A 22477-nucleotide genomic window follows, 5' to 3' on the forward strand; every position below is an offset into this window, starting at 1 on the left:
TGCTAATGAGGAACCCATAGCTCAAAGAGCTGCTCAACTTAATCTTCCTTCAGCTTTTGCAGCGGAGGTCACTGCTTGCCAACGAGCTATTCAATGGGCAAAGGAACAGAGACTTCTAAACATTCACATATGGCCGGACTCACAGATTTTGGTTTATGTTTTGTGTAAATGAGTCCAACCTTTTTGGACCTGCGCAACTTTAGTGGTGGATATTTGGTCACCTTGTAAGTATTTTAGTTATATTAGTGCCTCAAAGGTCAATAGGACGAACGGTAAGCCAGTTCTTGACTTGGCCCGGTCTGTAAATAATTTTTCCACTTAATGTTAGTATTATATGTTTGCTGTTTTCTCCCAAAAAAAATAAAAATAAAAAATAACTCTTTTACCTCTGGAAAACGAAACCCATATAAGCCAAGCAGAATTCAGTAGCATTTAATATATATATATATATACGTTTTACCACTGGCAAAAGAGCCAACACAAAAAATGAACGCAAAAAAAAACAAAAAAACAAACAAACTCACTCTTTTTCTAGTAGTGGCACCAGTTTCATTTCCAGAAGCAAATCAGGGAAGCGAATCAGTGTCCCCAAAAAATGAAGGGAAAAGAATCAATTCTCCCTCCCTTTTATTGCATTGAATGCCCATGAATAATGTAATTGATTACATCAACAGAGCACACTGTCATTCTAACAATAGCACTAATATAGTATCGTATGTGCCAACTACTCTTGCAACTTCATCGACTTTGCACTCTAATAATCTATCTGCCTTCATAATGGAAGGACAATCCTTGCTTTCAGTAAAACAGTCATCCTCCTTCCCCAGCCTAAATGCATCATATTTCTCACCCAGAGGTATTCACCCAGAAACCTTACTCTTGGGATATGAACATTCTGTGCACTTATAAGAATTGAACGGCCACCAATCCACTGGCCGGGGGGGGGGGGGGGGGGGGGGGGGGGTGTGATTTTGTTACAAAGGAATTTGTTCAGCTACTCTTATCTACCTGATAATAAAAGAGGCATTCATACTTGATAAAGATTCCTTTTGACATAAACAATCTGGTAAGGGGTTCACATAGAATGCTTCTTCTGAGCGAAACCTATCCATGCCCTTTGTCCCTGAAATGGGGCCTTTTCTCTTCCTGGGGGACCCTTGCCTGTGCCACCAATAAAAAAGAAACAAGCAAAGCAAACTTAGTAATAATGGTCACCAGGTGATTTGTCATATTAAGTTGGAACTTAAGAGAAACTCCAGAAAATGTTCAAATGCTACATCGTGTTCCTCTATCCCAGGTGTGCAGCATGCTAAGGTATCATCTGGGGAGAGAGAGAGGATACTGATTCCTCCAAGCCATTCATTCAGCTAAAAACATAACAAGTCAAAATTTATTCGCTTTCCCCTCAACTATCAACAGAAGTGTAAGAGAAATGACTACAGGCCTATATTTACAAGTACCATAAACAATGACACAAGACCCCCAGAAAACACGGGTCTTGTATGGAAAATTACCAATAAAATAAATCATCACTGGAGGTTCTGTAGGGTGCTCATGAAATATTAAGGCCTATGTTCCAGAAAATAAAAACAGAAGAGAAAAACAAGTTACTTCGACCAAAAAATTTTCTCAAGGAATGACAATTTGGACATCACACATTGAAAAACCACTTCTAATTTAATTGATTATGCCACAAAGTAGAATATATGGATAGCATCATCATATTTCTAACAAAACGGGTGCAGATAAGGAATCTTCACATTCACGTACCGTCTTTTGTGGATTTCAATAACACGAGTGGAAAGCTTTTTGCCTTCTTTCAGTCTTCCCTGCTCTATTTTGCGAAAAAGGTGGACAAGGGCTTTCCTGAAGATAACAAAAATAAAGCGAGAAACACTTTCAGAATTTTGAGAGAATTAACAGTACATAGAAATTATTGAAACCTGGATGTGCTCTGAAATATTAGTTCTCTTGCCTGTCAGGAGAAATAGTTTTCCTATGTCCCAGGAAACGACGATGACCTTCAACTGCCCTTGCCATGTTTCCAGAGTAGGAGGGAATAAATATATCACTCTGAACTGATACAATGTAGTCCAGAGCAGCCATTTGAGATGCATGGTTGATAAAAGGCTCCAGCTCGTCTGCTGATGCCAGTTTTTCCTGCAAAATTTAAAAAAAAAAAAACTTAGACTTATCTGCTAGCCATCAAACAACATCTATAACCTCGTTTCTCAAATCTCAGACAAGAAAACAATTAACTGATAAATCTTTCCAATGGTCGCACGTGTGCATGTGCAAGAGAGATAGAGAGAACTGATAGTACTTAAAGCAAAAAACATGGCTTTTGTCTTCAAACTGCAAGTTCATTTCAAGAATTGAGTGCCCAAAAGTGTAACTTGAAGGGTTCATAATTGGGATTTTGTCCATCACCCCTATACGTAAGGCGGTTGCGATTTAAAATCCATCCTGTAATTAGAGGCACTTTGCATTGTTTATGAACTTCATCTATCATTAAAATGAGAAATCAATTTGTGGGTTTTAAACCTCCTCATTACTCAAGTTCGACCCACATTTGAATTCAAAGCAAAGAAATGACAAGAAAAAAACTAAAAACACATTTCAGTTACTGTCTAACTGAACTTCTAAAGGCTGACTCTTTACTCATACTGAAGCTCAACACCAGACAAAGATTCTGTTGCTAGGTTATTTTCTCCTTTATCACCTTTTATCTGCCTGTCAGATTAGTCTTTGTAGGAGTCTTCTACTCCATGCCCATGGGAGCAATAGATAGTCCAATAAAGAGTGAAGCACAGGTAACAATCCCATAGATCATTTTGACATGTCGAGCATCTCAATGCCTGAAATACATCAAAACACTCTAAAGTAACCATCAAGCTTTGTTCCCACAGCTCACTATATATGTTTCAGTGACATAAACTTGTTACAATCAGCCCACGAAAAATCTCAAAGACCAGAATGTTAGATTCTGCATGAAACGGACGAGATAGAATCATGGTGTCATGGTTGGAAGAATATCACTTCATGTCAGTTCATCTCCATTTCCAATTCCTCCTCCTGCCTTCATGCTTCAGTAGAAGTTCACATTCCCAAAATAAACATCTAATCCTATACAAAGAAAAAGAAAAACTCTCACTATTTTTTCAAGTTTTACAAAGGGTATGGCAACCTTGTTGCCAACATAGGATCATGCTTTTAGAAAGCAAACTTCACATGTTGATTTTTGTCATTTCTTTAATTTTCTTCCCAACTATTCTATTTTGGCTTTTTATGTTTGGTAGTTACAAAAAATAAGGGACATGATCTCTAGCTATCACTGCAGCCACTTTCTTACTCCAAGGTTTTTTTCGGAGTAGAAATTGATTCTCTTCATGAGCATAGATTCATCACCAATGCATTTAGTGACTAGAAAGTGCATGCCATGACAAATTACTTGCACTCTTGTACATGCTACTGCCGCCAGTTTTTTTTTTTTTCCCTACCTTAAACAACACTTCATTTTACTTTGTAAAGTAGTCACAAAAAACTACAAATAGAAACCCAAGCACATCATGAAAAAGTAAGGTAAAAGCAAGAGAAAAAAAAAAAAAAATCATATTAGGATATAAATTATCTGATTTAAAACGTTCTCCCAATGTTACCTGAAAAACTAATACCCTAGCAATTTATGTTTTGAAATACACATTCGTTCAAACATGATAAATTTTTATTCCAAAATGGAGAATTTGGCTATTCAAAGCAATCCCAAAAATTTTCCTATATATTTTCTTAAAAGTGGTTTTCTTGGTTTTGCTTAGTTTTTAAACATGATCCAATATATAGATTAATTTTTACATTAGTTTCAAGTCACTATGGCAATTTTTCTTTTTATTGGATTTATTTAATTTTCTTACTTGTGAATAACTTCCCACTTGTTATAAATACATATATATATATTATAAATATATTTAATTATGAAGCATGTTTATTATTTAAGCATGTTTACAAATTGACAGATAGTTCTTGTGTTATGAAAATCAAACACAATCAGATGGAAATAAAATACAGGTAAATTCAATATGGATATATTCCAAACCTACCTATATGATATATCTACGATATATAGTACTTATGTGTTAATAATAATGTTCTACAGTTATCTTAGGATTACCTCATACTATTGTACTTTTAGATAGCAACATATATGTACTTCAGCAACTTATAAGATGCAGTAGTTTCTAATCACAATGAATAAGACATTAATTTCCTAAGCAAACTAGAAACCAGATACAGGTTCTATAGGATAAACCGGATTAGTTAATGCTCCTACATCCAGATCTGATCATAGACGATGCTCCTACATCCAAAGTTAAGACCCCGTCTATTAACACACTAGCTGAAAGGCACAACACACATCTAATGAACAACCTCCCTTGATCCTGCAATCTAGGGAAAAAATGTAACAAGATACCCCTCGGCCAGAGCCAACAGTCTCAATAATAACAACTTTAGGTTGGCATATGGTCCCCTTTTCGTTACTAATGACTACTTCCTCTAATTAGTATACAAGTATGGCACATTAAGCACATGCAATGCACATGGCACTACTCACTTGCACTGGTGGTTGTCACTGTAGTGTAGCATTATCATTAACAGTACATTATAGTTTTCACAATATGAGTTTCTCGTAAATTCAGACATGCATGAGGTCCTCATATCCAGTTTAAAGGATGCTGTTGGAGTGTAAGCCATTCTTATTGACAGCAAAACATTTTATATCTCTGCTTGGGAAATAAAAGAATTATCAAACAAATGGATGCCTCCATGGCATACCTTGTTCATTATTAAGGGATAGCGCAATTGCAGATCAGCCATACGAGAATCACCCCCATATATCTCTCCAGCAGCGATATATATGGGGGTGCTTGATGGGAATCCCAAAGCAGCAAGGAATATTCCAACCTCCTTTGGAGTCAAGGGGCAATATCCTTTGGCTCTCTGTTCGGTAGAATTGATATCCTTTACTTTCCAATACACAGTGTTCTCCCTACAAGCTCAAAACGAAAACATGACACAGAAAGTCAATGTCAGACAGCATACATATCCATTAAAGGATGTTCAGTCAAATAAGTCCACAAAGCAGAAACACAATATTGATTATTATCAGCAAAATTATAGAGACATGTCCCACCTGATAATCTTCAATTCATCAGCCTCCTCTGGTGATAAATCATGTGTGCATCCACTGAAGGCAAGCATGTCCTTTTCATATCGTAAATGCAAAGCAATATATGGACCATAAGACCTCATCCGATCCACCAACAACTACAAAATCAACAGAAAGATGACACTCCCTAAGCCCAACCCAATACAGATAAAGCCACCCTGAAAAAGATTAATTTTAAGATGTTACTTTTCCCATTGCTTCAATGCGTGGTGAAAAACGTAGGGCTTCATAACAAGCACGACAGCGCAGCTTCTGAATGTTGGGAGGCAGATTATTGTTTGCCAAGCGAGAATCAGACTTAGCTGCTCGAATAACCTATAGAAAGTTGTGAAAATTCAAAATGTTGCATTGAAATATTGAATTACTTTCTGGATGAATGCTTCCAGTCAACATACCTGATAATCTGCCCACATGCTAGCAATCTCATCCTGGTAATAATCAATACCGGACCAGCTTCTAAAGTGCTTAACTGCTCTAGTTGCATTTGCCAGTTCCTTCGGAAGTTTTCTAATGACCTTTACATCATTAGCCAAGGAACTAATAAAATGATCTTGATCGAATACATCAGAAAAATTGCTGCAGTTTGAACATGTAATATTAACAATAGCATCGAGCATGCAGATTTTAGACACAAATGCAAAATATAAATCTGAAAAATGGTACCTAGTGTCCTGCCAAAATGACCGTTTATCAAGTTCTGGAATTACAAGAGTAGCATTTATAATTCGGGCAACAGCAACCATGTCACATATCTGCAAGTCGAGAAAAATACAGTTCTTCAGCTTCATGTAATAGATGTATCAATACTCAACACTATTATGATAGTGATGAAATGTATATTGATGACTTGGCAGCTTTACTTATGCATCGCTCTTGTGTCATATAATGTAATTATGGAAAACAACAGCCGTACAATTAGTTATTTATCAATTGCCAAGATATATAATGAACAACTGATAGAAAGAGGTACAGTGCCAAAATAACAAGTAAAATTAATATATTGCATGCATATCTGCCAAATAGAAAACTCATTCACCACACATCAAAATAGCCAACTTAATTAGATGTCATGATTACCATAAATACGCTCTGGCAAATTTGGTATGGAATAGTCCAAAACCATCCGAAACCATGTGAGTCTAATTTGATTGACTACTAAGCAATAGTGGGATTAGAGTGGTCACTCACAAAAAGTTATGCATGTTTGGTTTAAGTAAAAATTTCCACCCCTAAAGCTCCAGAGTTTGTTAAATAGCATACTGAACATTCATGGAAGCTCTATGAATGTGCAAAATGAAGTCATTGATGCAATTAGATATCTTATTGTTCACATGAAAGAAGGATGCTCAATTCCAATGATTATAGAACAGTTTGAGGGACTATTTCCCACTCAACTATGGGAAAAGGAAGCAAATCTGGATTACACCCAATTCACAAACCAACTATCACAGAACCGTTACAATATTATTTTATTGGAGTTTAGTACAGAGCACCCTCAATTACTTACTTCCAATCTTTTCCACAAGGAAGTCATGCATAAAGGTGTATTTTTGTATCTTGAATACAATTAAATAATTTAAGCAGTAACTCATGAATTTTTTTTTATTCCTCCATTTCATAAATGAGAAGGAAATTGTTCCATTATGTAATTAATTTGTCACCAAATTTTAAAAAAAATTCCATTTAAAAAGGAAAACCAGTAATAACGCTTTTGAATATGAACTACATTAAAGCTTTTTCACCATGATCATAATCTGGAGACTGGCAGGTATTGGCAAAGCATAATGGCTTTCAAACCTTAAAATCTCATAACAGGTTATGGCTGGAGTGGCTATTATGCTGTTTCAGGTTTACCAATTATCACCCAACTTATCAACAATTCAATCCAGCACAGAATAAAATTAAAAATAAAAATAAAAAAAAAAATCCCTAATTGCAGAAGCAATGATCAGGATGATAGGGGTCTTAACAAAAGGTAAAATAAGACTGACTTAATAAAGCTTATATATATATATATATATGTATAGAGAGAGAGAGAGAGAGAGAGAGAGAGAGAGGATGCAGACCCCAGCTCGCATCTGATTTAATCCACCATTTGTATGAACAAGAAGGTAACCTTGAGACCCTCCAGAAGCTGATGAAACAACAATGAATGAATGAACAAATGAACAGACAATAACAACTACAGATGAGTTTCATAAGTGCAAACTCAAACCAAAACTACAACTTCCTTACTTGTGTAGTTTGAACTTGGCTCGACACAGGGCACAAAATCTCGATTTGAGGGCGGCTTCCATAGCTTGTCGAAATCCAAAATCCCACTTGCAACATCCAACTGTCAAGTCTAAAGGAGTGAAAACATGAAAGATGCATGACTATTTTGTATCAATATGCATACACGTTTATACTATTATAGTATATGATACATAATATGATATAGATGCCATCAAAACACACATATACCATAACTAAAATAGCATTTTTCTTGATACCTTTCAGCAGGACTAGAAACTTAAGAATCAAATTGTTTAAATAGGTTAAAATGAACACAAAACTAATGAAATCACACCAAGAGAAGCATAACACCTTGCTAGGAGGTAGAGGAGCTCTTGGCAAATGGGGAGGCACCAATTCTACAATCCAGCTTTGCTCTCCTCCCACCATTCCAATTTCTTGTTGCTGCAAAAAATTGAATTATAATAATCTCATTTTACAATATCCCAAATCCAAAAAAATATAATAACATAGCATAACATAAGAGGAATTTGTGACGTATTCAAAAGCCACATGTATGTGTAGTGTATGTGTGAATATATATAATTACCCTTTATTTCTTAGATTAGAAAAAACAGTAGTATTTCTTTAAATAGTGATATTACAAAAATGGATCAAAAACTGAATCAAATAGACTGTAAAAGCTTGACGGAAGTGTAGGGAAAACAGGGGATGATGAATTAAAATGAAATTGAGGGGGTTGAAGAACTTGAAACCCTAGAGTGAGAAAGTGTATGAAAGAGTAGGAGGAAGAGGAATTGAGGGAGGGTGGGGGGGAGAGGGAGAGAAAAGGTCACCATGAGAGGCTTGTAAAGGTCAGGTAACTTGGTCACTTGGGAAGAAAAGAATGGTCGTACATGAGCATAGAGCAGAGCCAGTAGACCTATTGAACCTATGGCGCACGATAGCAACTTCCTCAGTATTCCCAACGTCCTCCACCTCCACCTCCGCTTCTGCATCTCCTCCCTCTCTCTCTCTCTCTAGAAAAAACACCACTCTCTCTCTCTCTCTCTCACCAAAAACAATGTGCAGAGCGATAGCAGAGCGCCATTTCTGCGACTCTGTTTCTCTCTCTCTCTCTCTCTCTCTCTCTATATATATATATGTCTGTATATGTCTTTCTTTCTCTCTCTATATTTGAGGGTGGAGGAGGAGGCAGTAGTAGTCGGCTATTTTTGATCGTTTCTTCTCGTCTCTGCTCTTATGTATATTTTGATTAGCAATACGGACTGTGAAAAAATAATAAATTTGTTTTCTACTAGGTTTCAAAAACATATAAAATAAGCATAAACAATAGTAGGTGGATAAAGATATGAGTTGTGTTAAAAAATTTAAAAAAATTATTAAATTTTTTATTAAATCTTTTTTATATGGGGCAAGATCTATCCATAGGTTTAGGATCCACACATGTAGAATTGTGTAAATCTTACACTTATGCAAAAAATTTGATAAAAAAATTAAAAGATTATTTAAAATTTATAACATTTTCTTAAAGATATACTGGATTCTACTATTTATATAATTATTTTTTACAATGTTATAAATATCATGTTTTTCATATCCATTTGTTTGGTGTGGGACATATTTTTGGGTAGTCTACGTGGCCGAGCTTGTTAGTTGAGGTGCCACGTGGACGGACCATGATGCCGAGATATGATGCGATAATATCGTAATTTGAGATATTTGGATAGAGGACTAGAGTCCTAGATGACATCAAACTATCTATTTGGATAAAGGGCTAGAGTCCTAGATTGGGAGAGGATTTCAGTTTGGATAAAGATAAGACTCTCAGAGAGTTAATCCCAATCTTGCTGGAAGTCCAAGATTAGTACTAATCCAGATTCCATTGAAGCTAGGATTCTATTGGGATTAGGTTTGTGTTGGTTATAAAAGGGAGGCACCCTTATGAGTTAAGGTATGCTTTTTATGCTCTGTTTAGTAAGTTAAGCACTATTAGTTATCTCTGAGAGATATTTTACTGACTTGATCGTCGGAGTGCCTCTGGGTAGACGAACCACCGCAAGATTCTTATATTTCTGTGACAGGTTGTTCGGGCTTAATCTATTCTGTCAGTGCTCTCCAACTAAGTCCCCTCTTTTGGTTATATGGTCGGAAATCAACACCCACATTTGGTTATGACTTTTTGGCTAAAAAAATAGCAAAAGATAAAATAGGTTAAATAAGTTAATAATACAAAATGTCACATCTAAATCATAATTATTTTAGAAAAATTTGGCCATAAATCCTTCTTAGCTTCCTTTTCTTATTAAAATGACAAAAAAAGATTTAGTAATTTCAAAACCCCCATCTAATTATAAAATTCTGTATAAAGGACAAAATTTGTTTTTGAATATTTTATTTGATCATTATACCCTCTTTTTCTTCTATTTATTTTACAGCACTCACTCATATTTGAGATCAATAATTTCATATCAGATATATAAAAAAATTTAGATTTGACAGAAAAATAAAAAATTGAGATATTGCCATGAAAAATTAAGAGTTTTTTGTTTGTTTGTTTGTTCATAGATCTAAGAGTAAAATTTGACTCTAATTCGTTCATTTGATATGTACTATGTTTTCATAACAGTAAAATTTTACTCTGGTTAACAACATACTTGTAACAACCCCAACCCTTAATTAACATTAATTCATGCTTAAGTGTGCCTAACAAATAACTAAGAAGAAATCATGAGTTAATTACATGTGCATTGCATTATTGATGTGTCTCTATCTGTTCAGTGTAGAAAGATTTGTTCATGTTTTAATTTCGATTGCGAATTGAAAGCCTTATCGGCATCCGATACATAAATTGATTTGATTTATGTGTTGATTAAAATTTTTAGGATTTCATGGCAGGTTCAATTAAAATTTGTTTCAGAACGATTAAATAAGATTAATTTAATCTCACTTAGTTGCCTATGACCTTATCTAATTAAATACCATTTCTTTTATGAGCCCACTCATCTCTTCTCATACACTTGCATACACTTTTGAGTCTGCTCTACAAAAAAAAACATGAGAGTGAGAGAGAGGGAAGGAGAATTGAAATAAAAAACAAGAAGAATGGAGGATTGCTAGGGTTGTAGGTGAACTAAAGAAAATTTGAGAGCTACAACCTCAACACTCGTGAATTCAAGCCTCTAGGTAAGAATTTTGTCTTTAAGCCTTGAAGTTTAGACTCTAATGCATGAACACATGAAGGGCAAGATGTATAATGCGAGAATTGAGTTAGAAATGTAGAGAATTAAGTCATTCCATACATGCATGCACAAATCCCCATGTTTTGAGTTCAATCTTCAAGAATTCCCTCATGCATGTTTTGAAGTCACTTTGATTTTGAGAAAACATTGAGTTTTATGTCATTTTGTAGCACTTGATCATGTTTTGAGACACTTGAGTTCAAAGAGATGCATGCATGTCATGTTCATGGATTATTCGTGAATTTTGAGTTGAATTTTGCATAATTGGCAAGCCAATTGGACCATGATTTCTTGATATAGTCCTTAATTCATCTTGTTTTAAGGGTTTTCACGTATTTTCTCAAGTTTTGGCCCGGAAAAATGAGGTTTGATGCTTTAAAGGTTGAGTTTGAGCTTGAAGATCAAATCTGGAAATTCTAGAAATTTGATCCACGCTCGAGCGGGGGACTTCACGCTCAAGCGGACACTTTGAGTACATGCACTTCCGCTCGAGCGTGAAATGCATATACCCAGAACTTCATATGTTTTACAGTCCGCTCGAGCAAGGTAATTTACGCTCGAGCGTAGGTCTGAGTCTCACGTTTGAGCGGGGATCGAGCGTCCGTCAAGCATGAAAAACATACAACCAGTACTTTTTTTTCTAAGTTTATAGTCCGCTCGAGCGGGACAAGTCACGCTTGAGCGAACCTTCACATCTTGCATGACCGCTCGAGCGAGGAAATCTACGCTCGAGCGTAGACCCTATTTTCAACAAAATTTGAGAAATGTTTTCAAGTGTATTTTTGCATCCTCATTCCATGCTAGACATTCCTAAGTCATGATTAAGACCCCATGATAAGGATAATGATGTAGGTACACACTAGAACAAGAAAGGACCAAGTTATCATTTACGGGTGTGTAATTCGGGATATGTTCGTTTTGTAACCATGTAGGTCAAGCGGCACAAGGAAGCTGAATTGCCTACTTGCGACACCTATTATCTGTGAGTAATAACTTAGTAAAGTTATGTTCAAGTAAATTATTTTCTGCCCACTGATTAAGAACTGTTTTATGAAATGTTATGTTTTATGCCATGAATGATTGCCCAAGTCTAACAAGCAATTATGACATAATGCTATGATTCAAGTACATGCAAGTTCCCGGTCCGGAGGTCCCTTATGGGACTAACAAGCCATCTATGCCCGGCTAGAGGTTCCTTGATGAAACTGACAAGTTTACAAGTTCTCAATCCGGAGGTCCCTTTATGGGATTGACAAGTTATTCTTACCCAGCCGAAGGTTCTTATATAGAGCTGACAAGTATGATTTAAGATATTCTATGTGTGATCTATCAGCGCTGATGGATGTATTATGTAAGACTAAGCAGGAACTCTGAATTCTATGTATGCTTAGAATAAGAATATGAATATGAATTTCAGTTTCAACCATAGTCATGGGACATTATTCATTAAAGTCTTTACTCTGTTATTATTCACTAGGCTTTAGCTCACTATTTATGTTATGTATATAGGTGAACAGGCCCACGACCAGGCCCAGAGTTGACGGCCTAAGTTCTGTTTTTGTCAGCCAACTCTTGCGCCTCTCGAGGAGGTTCCGGATGAAGTCAAGTTTTTATGGCTGTTTTTGTAAACATGTTAAGCTATGTTATACTATGTGATATTTGGACAAGATTTCTGATAACATATGGATAGAGTAATGTGTAAATATTGTATCTTTTGTCGTCACTCACACGTCTAAAAAAAGGTATTTAAATTATCTGTCTCATGTACGTCTTCACAACTCAATAGACTTTGTACATTTTGTATATTTGCTTCTACAGCCCCTTAAAATATGTTAATCTGTCAGGAGGCCTTTGGTAATCCAAGGATTACTGGGCGGTTAAGATGCTAAACCCATAGGGACGGGTTCGGGTCGTGACAATACTGATCTGCTTAATGACAGTAAAATTTTACTTTGAATCATAGTAAATTTTACTCTGATTCAAAGTAAAATTTTACTCTTTTTTTTATATCTTAATTACAGAGTAAAATTTTACTTTGAATCAGAGTAAAGTTTATTATAATTCAAAGTAAAATTTTACTTTGAAACAAGCTACGATGATGGCTTTACAAAAGAGTTTTGTTTCATGAACTAGAGTAAAATTTTACTATTGAAAAAACAAAGCAGCATGAAAAGAAGAAAGAGAGATAGAAAGACAGAATTTGAAAATAGATTATCAAGAGAAGAAGAAGGGGAGAGAGAGAGAGAGAGAGTGAGTGAGTGAGCGTGAAGGATCTCAGATTTGAGGTTTGTGAACCGTCACAAATCGTCATTTTCTGGTGACGACAATTGTGAATGATCTCATATTTGAAGTTATGGATGCAACAAATGATGGTGATGATGAAGACGGTAGAGAAAGAGTTCCATGGTGAGCAGTGGTGGTGCCAATGGAGAGCAGCGATGACACCGATGAAGAGAATAGTGATAAGTGCGAGACAGAGAGAAGAGAGATTGAGATGAAAAAGAGTGATTACAAGTTAATACACATACACACACACATATATATATATATATATGAGGGTATTATAATAAAAAATAAATAAGTTTTAAAATATTAAGAAATTTTGAAAGGATTTGTATAATTTTGTCCTTTTGAAGGACAAGTTAGACACTGAGAGGTCTATCACCAAGTCTCTCCATTATTTTATTTTTTTCTCTTACAAAAGTCAAACAAGCCAAAAAAGTCAAACTAAACAAACTTTTAAGGATGTTTTGAGAAGATGGTTAAAAGTTTTTTTTTTTTAATTTTTTTTTGAAAAAACGTGTAGAAAATGTAAGAGATAATGTGACTCAAAATGAATTAAAAGTTGAGAAGTGACTTTTATCCCACTTCCTAAAAGAGGCCTTAGTTCGAGGCTAAAATAATCAAAAAGTTTAAAAACTAACTAAAAAAACCAATTACCAAACGACAAATGCGTGAATCATAGTATTTAAATTTGTAACAAATAAAAAATTACACGAAAAGATTTCTTCAAGCAAATTGGCTAAAGATCAATTTATTGACGAAATAATAAGTTCAAAAAAAAATTCTAATTTTTTTTTTTAAAATCGTTTGGGGAGTAAATATTTTAGTTAAATAGTTAAAAAGTCATTATAAATTGTCGTATCACTCACTCTGCTTTTCTATATATCTTTTCGTAAAAAATTACTAAAATAACATATTTTCAAACGAGCCCAATTGAAATTTGATACAACAAATTTATGTGCATGGCAACAAATTTATGTGCATGTAAAATAGTTAAGTTATACGAATTTGGTTTATAATTTATTCAATTAAAACTCGTTTAAGAAGTTAAATATATTGAATACCTTACTAGTCAACTCGTTTATAATTTTAAAATCAAAAAATAATAAATGCATGAAAGAAAAATATACCAATTGGGTGAGATTTGAGAGGGAGATGGAAAAAAATAAAGAGGTTGCTTTTAAAACTTTTCTATGTGTGGCATATATATACACTTTATAATTTTTTTTTTTTTTTTTTTTGACTTTTTGACTATTTAGGCCTCATTTGAGAACTAAGTATTTTACTTAAAAAGTTAAAAGTCACTACAAATTGTCACATCACTCTCTCTACTTTTTTACACATTTTTTCATAAAAAGACAAAAAGTTACTAAGGTGTCGTTTGGGAAGTGGGTTAGCTTTTTGACTTTTTTGATTATTTTAACTTTGGACTAAAAAGCTTGGTTTGGGAAGGATTTTTTATTTTTTTTACTTTTTAAAATTTTTTGTAAGAGAAAGAATGTAATGATTATGGGTTGGAAGTACTGTTTTGTTTTATTGGACTAAAAAACTTATTTTGTTTTTTGTGGCTATTTTAGCCAAAAAAGCCCTAAAAGCTTCTTCCCAAACAGAGGCTAAAATAGTCTGTTCCCAAACAAGGCTAGTTTGGGGCTAAAAAGTCTTATTTAGAATAAGTTTTTTTGGTTTTTTTTTTTACTTTTATGAGAAAAAAAATGAAATAATTACGGGTTGAATATGACATTTTGTCCTATTTGACCAAAATAACCTATTTTATCATATATATATATATATAGCTATTTTAGCCTAAACACTCATTCCAAATGGGGCCATAATAACTTACATTTTACTTTGTTACTTATTCAAGCAATTTTTATATAAAATTAAGCATTTAATTACGAATAATTACTTACGAGGAAGGGTACACATTGGGTCAAAATGAGATAATTCTATTCTCACACACTAATTTTTCACGGTTTACATATTTAACGAAAATTTTTCTTAATATAATTTTGTCCTAAAATAAAATTACCATAATACCTTTATATTCTTTTTGACAAACCCCATTTTTAAAACACCACAACCATCCTCTATAGCCGGTGCCAACTCTTTCCCTCACCATCCCCTTCATGCCTCTTTTCTCCTCCACTTGCGATCACTCTTCACCATAAACCGTAAACTCCCACAAGCTCCTTGTGGCAAATCATGTACTTTTGAGATTGACTGTAGAGGTTTATAATAGAATGAGATGAGCTTGAGTAACGGTGGTAGTAGTAATAGAAAGATGAGAGTGGCAACAACGACAGTGAATGAGGGTGAGTGGATAGAAAAAAAAAATTAGAGTTTTAAAACGGAAGATGATGGTATTATTGAAATAAAGAGATGTGTTATGAGATTTTTTTAATTTTTGATATGTATATTGAAAAGATGTTTATTAAATGTATACATTGAGAGAAATTAGTGTATGAAAATAGAATTACCTATTAAAATGGTTGAAAAATTAATATTTCATAATTATAATCTACAAGTTATACATAAAAATAAACTGGTGGATGCGTTCGAACCCATAACATGTGATTACTTAGCCTTACTTATTTCAATGAAAATAAACGGAAAATGATATAAATAAAATAATTTTTTTATAAAAAAAAATTAATCTAATATGATATAACAGTGATTATCACAATAATAATAATAATAATAATAATAATAATAATAATAATAATAATTCAGTTACAGGACAATACATTTTAAAATACATCTAGTCCATATTTTAGGGCATGAAAAGGATGAAGCAAAAGAGGGTTGAGTATCGTGCCACACATAGTTTTTATATGGTATCAATTTTAGATTTCAAAAGAATTTAGGTCTTGTTTGGGAATAGATTTTTTTTTGTAATTTTTTGACTAAAATATGATGTAAAAAAACTAGTATGTTTAGGATGATTTATTGATTTTTTACGAAAAGATGTGCAAAAAGTAGAGAAAAAAAATAATCTTTGACTTTTTGATATAAGTTGTTGACTTTTTAATTTTTCTAGTAACTTTTTAATTTTTTGACTGAAAAACCCACTTGCCAAACGAGGTCTTAATTTCCTTTACCAATAAGTTGATAAATACAAAATCGATTAAAAAATAAAAATAAAAATAAAAATCTAACCATACATAAGATATAAAGCCACATTAAAAAGATTGTTTTACTTTTATTGTTTTGCATTCAAATAATTATACTCTCATTTTTCTACGAGCCATTATTAAAAAAATTATTTCACTTAGATTATTTCACTTGTATTTTTTGTAATTAGTTCAATGTCCGAGCATTAAAATGGGATGGTTGAGTCTAACTTTGACTCAATTTTTTTCATGTATATATATTGCTTTGGCAAGTTAGCAAAAAATTAATTTTTAATTTTTTTTGCCAAAAAAATTAATTTTTTTACTCAAGTCACTACTCAAAAAGCTAACTTTTTTGACTAAAAAAGTCAAAAACTTTTTGCCAATTTCTCAAAAGAGAGTGTTTAATAAAGAGATCTAACAAAGTCATACAGGTGTGGGCTGTAATAGAGAGTGCAGATCTCAAGATGAGTCAAGATAAGTTGCATTGATTATTATTGATGGCTTGCATGTGCAAGAGACTTCTAACAACAGCATGCATGCACACACACCTCTTCTTTCATTTTATACTTTTTATTTATTTATTTTCGAATATCATAATGTTTGGTGAGTATTCTCGATATTTTTTTTTTTGTAATGTGTACATACTTTTTGTTAAAAATAAATGCAAACATGGTCGTCATGCACCAAAAATGGCTATATGAGAATCATAACTTTTTCACAAATGACGTCCTTATAGAAAAAGAAAAAAAAAAGAAGAAAAAAAAGACATCAAGGAAAAAAAAAAGATTATTCAAGTTTTCCTTTTGTTCTTTTTTCTTTTTTTTTGTAATAATTGCCTTAGATGGATTAAGATGGTTTGTACAAAGCTATCAATAGACCTAACTGTATATTTGCTTCAATGAGAATATTAATCCGAACTTGGATATCTCTTTAACTTCTTCTTTTTTTTTTTTTTTTTTGGTGGTAATTACTAGCTTCTAAGAAAATGAACGAATTTTCTTAGTGATAAAAATTGCGACTCGTTACTTTGAAAACTTAATGTCTAATCTCAATGATGGATTTTAGTATGGTCTTGGATGGAGGTAGCCCGCGTGACCACCCTAAAATTTTGAAATTCTCTTATTATAGTAGTTTTAGTTAAGAATATTTTCAAATTATATAAGTTCGCCTCTTACCATTTTTTAGAAAACTTCATATATGCCAGCTTAGTTTATTTATTTATTTATTTATATAATTATAGTAATATTGTAAATTGTACAATTTTTTTTTTGCTACATATACATTTGTTACTTGAAGTTAAAATAATGCAACCGTCCCTAAACATGAATATTCGTTTTAGCATCTATATGGCATGACCAACATAAATTAAATAGTACTGCCACATCCAACCAAACCCCCCCTCAAAAAAGAAAAAAGAAAAAGAAAATAATAACAATAAAATAAAGCTGTTCCATTGAAAAAGAAGAATAAGTAATTAATCATAAAGTCGTAATGTTAAATGCTTTATTATATTTAAGTTGTGTCAAATGACAGATCATTGTTTAATATTCCTCGACAAGAAGTTGCTTTCACACCTAATGCAAATCCTTAACAAAAGGGAACCTTTTCAACACAAAATAATACAACTTAGTGAAAACAAGCAGACAATCTAATTTACCTTATGTATCAAAATCAAAAGTTAAAGTTAGCAATCGTTACTTTAGTGAATATGCACATTAGTGATTAAAATGAGCTTATGATCAAGCCCAACTTAAATTTTTTTTTATAAAAATCACTTGAGATTCATCTTAGTTCACAAGATTCGAACATCAAGCACCACCAGATATGATTTATGTCAAATTTGTATGATTAGAAGTGAATAAACAAAGGATTTTTTTTCACCCATTCATGATTAAAACGATTCAATAGAAGAAAGTCCATAAATAAAATTTTAGTAAGTACCACAAGAATTTTTCATTTTTTATTTACTATAGACTGATACTAGTCGAAGGTAGTAACCAATACGTAAAACTCATTTTTTAGTGTGATAAAAAATGATCATATAAGTCTCTATCCACTGGATAGTTGGACCACTGTCTAAGCGGATAGAGAAGTCTCTAAAAAAAGTGGTCACCAAATGATCATAGAAATCTCTAAAAAAAGTGGTCACCCAAAGTGTATGATCATAGAAGTCTCTATCTGCCGGATAGTTAGACAACAAATGATGTAAAACAAGCAAAACTACTAGAGCTCAGTTTATGTTTAACTCTTTAAAAGTTATAAATAAGTTAAAGTTCAACACATTTATAAATTTATTTGATCAAACTCATCTCTATAAACTTATATGGACTAAGGAAATGTATAAAAGAAATTAAAATCGACTTAATATACAAAACAACTAAAACATTTTTTTTTAAAATCGTTAAGATTTTAAGTTAAACAACTTTTTACTCAGTTAATTTACCGTAACATTGGAGGGACGTTGAAAACAAATAACTTCTTTACTTTATTTTTTTAAACCTTAATTAATTAAGAAAACATTGTACTAAACTATGTGTGCCACACATAGAGATAAGGGAAATGTGGGGTGTTGTTTCACGTGATTGAACCCGGAAAAAAAAGAAGGCAGAAGAAGCAGGTGAGATCAAAATAAAGTACAATATAGAATGAGAAAGGATGATAGAAGAATACAAGCAATTGTCACTTGATGTGTTGGGTTTGATAGAAGAAAAAAACAAGTGGGCAGTGAAAGAAGGAAAATGTAAGGAGATGCACACAATATGCATCTTATTATAAAATGTGATTTCGTCATAAATTGATATAACAAAAAATATCTTAATCAAGCCACATACTTTTGTAACATTGACAATAAAATTTTGAATATTTTGTTACGGTCAATTTATAACGAGATTACGCATTTTATTATTAATTTAATAAAATTTTATGATAAAATAACACATTTCTATAAGAAGATATATAAAATAAAGTTACACATTTTTATAAGGGCGCACACCATAAAATTTTTCGTGAAAGAATAGTTAAGGCCACAAAAGATGGAATGAAAAGTAGGGATTGAAGTATTCCTTGCTTGAGCTACAGACCTCTGGGGTTCTCGTGATCCCCAATCTCAACTTTTTTTTCTTTTTTTTTTTTTCTGTTTTTTTCCCACTTTGTTGTGTAATGTAATGCTTTTGCTTGCTTCCAACGCTCTCACACCGCTATGCAAGAATTTCCCAAACCCAATGTCACAATTTCACATCATATGACAAAAGAAGAATAATTGTGAGAAGAAGGTTGTTCTCTCTCTCTCTCTCTCTCTCTCAAATAGTAATGCTTTTGATTTGGTGTTAAATTGGCAAAAACTTTGTTAATTTCATAGTTTTACTTCATCTTGTCCCTCTTTCTCTTAAACGGATTAAGGTATTCGAATTCGATTCATATCTGGCTCGTTAAAAATTTAATTAAGAACGATTTGCTTATGAACAAACCAAACTTAAAACATATTTTAAAACATGTTAAATTTTAAATAAATTACAAACACACTCCTGAAGTTTACTTAAATTACAAATTACCTCATGTGATTCTAAAAATTACATTATGTTTCCTAAAGTTTCTAATTTCATAAAAAATAAGTCATTTTATTAATAAATCATCAAGTTAATTAATAGTTTTTAATAATGTTAAAATTTTATTTCAATTAATAATTCAGATAATTTTATTATTGTATAGGTTAACAGTTAGAAATTTTATTTTTTTAATTAATTCTGTTAAATAAAAAATTCTAACAGAGAGGTATTTTTAATTTTCCACACCATGAGAGCAATTCGTATTTTAAGCAAACCTCAGTGAGTGTATTTGTAATTTACCCCTAAATTTTCATATTAAGTTTGAACAATTCACTACTCAGTTCGATAAGCTTATATGCACTATAACTCAAGATTGACTCGTGTTCAATTTATTAATAACTTATTTCAAATCAACTCACTCAACTTGACTAGTTTATAGTTCTTCTCTCTTTCAAAATCAAGCATGTGTTAAATAAGCAAAAACTTGATTAATTTCATGATTATCTTGAAGAATGAGTTGTTTCTTTCTCTAGGCAAATGAAAAGAAATTCATCCAAATTTTGCAATCACTTATTTCTTGTATTGTTATTATTATATATGCGTGTTGTGCAGGTAAATTGTTAGAATTACTTCTTGTGGTGGGTGATCAAGAAAGGACACCCTGTGCCATGAATTACAATTGTCGTGAAACTTTAGTTCATTCTTTTTTTTTGGTACATCGGAAATGAAACTTTAGTTCATTCACTCACTACATTGGTTTGGTTTCGTTACTTCTTGTGGTAGGTGATCAAGAAAGGACACCCTATGCCATGAATTACAATTGTCGTGAAACTTTAGTTCATGCACTCACTACATTGGTTTGGTTTCGTTTGGTGTAAATTTTTTACAAGATTTTTATAATCTTAAAACTGATAATAAGAAAATAAAAATATATATTTTTCTTAATTTTTTGACAATCTAAATTTTCCCCCAACTTATGTATGTTATTTTTTACTCATAATCTATAAGGAAAAAAAAAAAAAAAAAAAAAACTTAACACAAATTCATAAAAAATTATAAGGTGCTGTTTGGTAACACTGCTGTTTGGTAACACTTACGTTTTCAGTTTTCTGTTTATATTTTCAAAAATTTAGAAAACTCAAATAAAAACTTATTTGGTAAAATTTTTGATTTATAAATCAGTGGTCTCAGTTTATAAATTTGGCTAAAAAATGAAAACACAAAAAATGTGTTTCCATTTTGAGTTTTCAGTTTTTTTTTTTTTTACCACCCAACACTAGCCACCACCCACCACTATTTTCTACCACCGTCCTCTGCCACCACCACCCACCCCCCACCACCACCTGCCACCACCACTCACCACCCACCTGCCACCACCACCCACCTGCCACCACCACCACTACCACCACCACCACCCACCTGTCATCCACCACCCACCACTCACCTGCCATCCACCACCCACCTGCCATCCACCACCCACCACCAGCCACTACCATCCATCGCTGGCCACCACCACCCGTCACCTACTTGCCACCGCCACCACCACTCACCAGCCACCTGCCACCACCATCCACCACCTGCCACCACCAGCCACCGGCCACCCACCCGCCACCACCACCACCATCACCCACCCGCCACACATCTGCCACCACCACCCACCACCCACCACCACCACTACCACTCGCCACCTACCCACCACCACCCGCCGCCGCCACCACCATCCACCACCACCACCACCACCACTCACTCGCTACCACCAACCATCCGCCACAGTCACCCACCTACCCACCATCACCACCCACCCGCCACCACCACCCACCCGCCACCCGTCATCTGCCACCACCCACCACCCGCCACCACCACCTACTCGCTACCAGCCGCCACCGTCACCCACCCACCACCACCACCACCACCACTCGTCACCTACCCGCCACCACCACCCGCCATCCGCCACCCCACTGCCACCACCGCCACCCACTTGTCACCACCACCACCACCACCACCACCCACTCGCTACCACCCGCCACTGTCACCCACCCACCCGCCACCACCACCCACCCACCCACCACCAGTTATCCACCACCCACCGTCACCACTTTCCACCATCGTCTTTCGCCGCCAATTGCCACCACTTGTCATTTCTCACTTTTTTTTATATTTTTAAATTTTTTTACACATTTTGTCAATTACCAAACGCGTTTGTAGTTTATGTTTTTCTAAAAATAAACAAAAATCAGTTTATAAAATTTTTATAAATATAAACTGAAAACGTAAACGTTACCAAACACACTGTAAGTAGTTCAATTAAGTTGCACCAAGCGGCATCATTGTATGTTCTACCCGTCTGCTTTTAAATTCTATCTGAAGAGCAATGAGTCCATCGTTTTCATATAACAATTTTTTTTTTTTTTTTTTTGTGTAAAATAGTTTTTGATAAGTGAGAGAACAATTTAAAAGTTTGTTTAAAAATGATGTTTTTAAATAAATAATAATAATCTCAAAAATAATTTAGCAGACAAGTTTAAGGTTTCGTTTGGGAACATGCTATTTTAGTAATTTTTTGACTTTTTACAAAAAGATATGCAGAAAAGTAGAGAGAGTGATGTAACAATTTATAGTGACCTTTTAAATTTTTAGCTAAAATGTACAATTAATAAACGAGGCCTAAGTATTCATCTAAAATTACAATCTCATCCCATCTCTGATCCAAAAAATAAAAATCTCATCCCATCTGGAATGTCTGGATATCAGGATTAAGCTAAATTTAGTTAAATGTAAAAATTGCTGATTTCTCCCTAATAGTCTTGTGATAGCCATCTACTGAATTGACCAATG

At 33.6% G+C, this 22477-nt stretch overlaps 1 protein-coding gene across 5 annotated transcripts; it reads right to left on the minus strand.

The window, feature by feature from the left end:
- Nucleotides 1-583: 583 nt before the first annotated feature.
- Nucleotides 584-8797, minus strand: LOC114287939 (O-fucosyltransferase 7). Of its 5 annotated transcripts, none has more exons than XR_014362913.1 (13): nucleotides 8296-8797; nucleotides 7811-7903; nucleotides 7460-7559; nucleotides 7291-7358; nucleotides 5888-5976; nucleotides 5620-5800; nucleotides 5411-5539; nucleotides 5189-5322; nucleotides 4831-5044; nucleotides 2723-2858; nucleotides 1976-2160; nucleotides 1771-1866; nucleotides 584-1161 (listed from the first exon to the last, which is right to left on the minus strand). XR_014362913.1 is itself a non-coding variant. In XM_028231394.2 (12 exons), the coding sequence occupies exons 1-12, from the start codon at nucleotides 8455-8457 to the stop codon at nucleotides 1005-1007; spliced, it is 1608 nt and encodes a 535-aa protein (XP_028087195.2). In that variant the 5' UTR covers nucleotides 8458-8797; the 3' UTR covers nucleotides 584-1004. The 5 variants fall into 5 exon arrangements, 3 of the variants coding, with proteins under 3 accessions (XP_028087195.2, XP_028087196.2, XP_028087198.2); XR_003638076.2 differs by lacking the exon at nucleotides 2723-2858 and adding an exon at nucleotides 1278-1367 and having other exon boundaries at nucleotides 952-1161; XM_028231394.2 differs by lacking the exon at nucleotides 2723-2858.
- Between the last annotated feature and the right edge of the window lie 13680 nt (nucleotides 8798-22477).

Source organism: Camellia sinensis, chromosome 3 (genome assembly GCF_055761805.1).
Source record: "Camellia sinensis isolate YWXY chromosome 3, ASM5576180v1, whole genome shotgun sequence".
Lineage (NCBI taxonomy): Eukaryota > Viridiplantae > Streptophyta > Magnoliopsida > Ericales > Theaceae > Camellia > Camellia sinensis.

Bases quoted from the DNA above. Each gene is read 5' to 3' on its own strand.
- LOC114287939 (XM_028231394.2), bottom strand. From the start codon at position 8,457: ATGCAGAAGCGGAGGTGGAGGTGGAGGACGTTGGGAATACTGAGGAAG. The intron at 7,904-8,295 runs GTGACCTTTTCT...AATTTTTTGCAG, and splicing joins ACCTTTACAAGCCTCTCATG to CAACAAGAAATTGGAATGGT. The intron at 5,323-5,410 runs GTAACATCTTAA...TTGATTTTGTAG, and splicing joins GCATTGAAGCAATGGGAAAA to TTGTTGGTGGATCGGATGAG.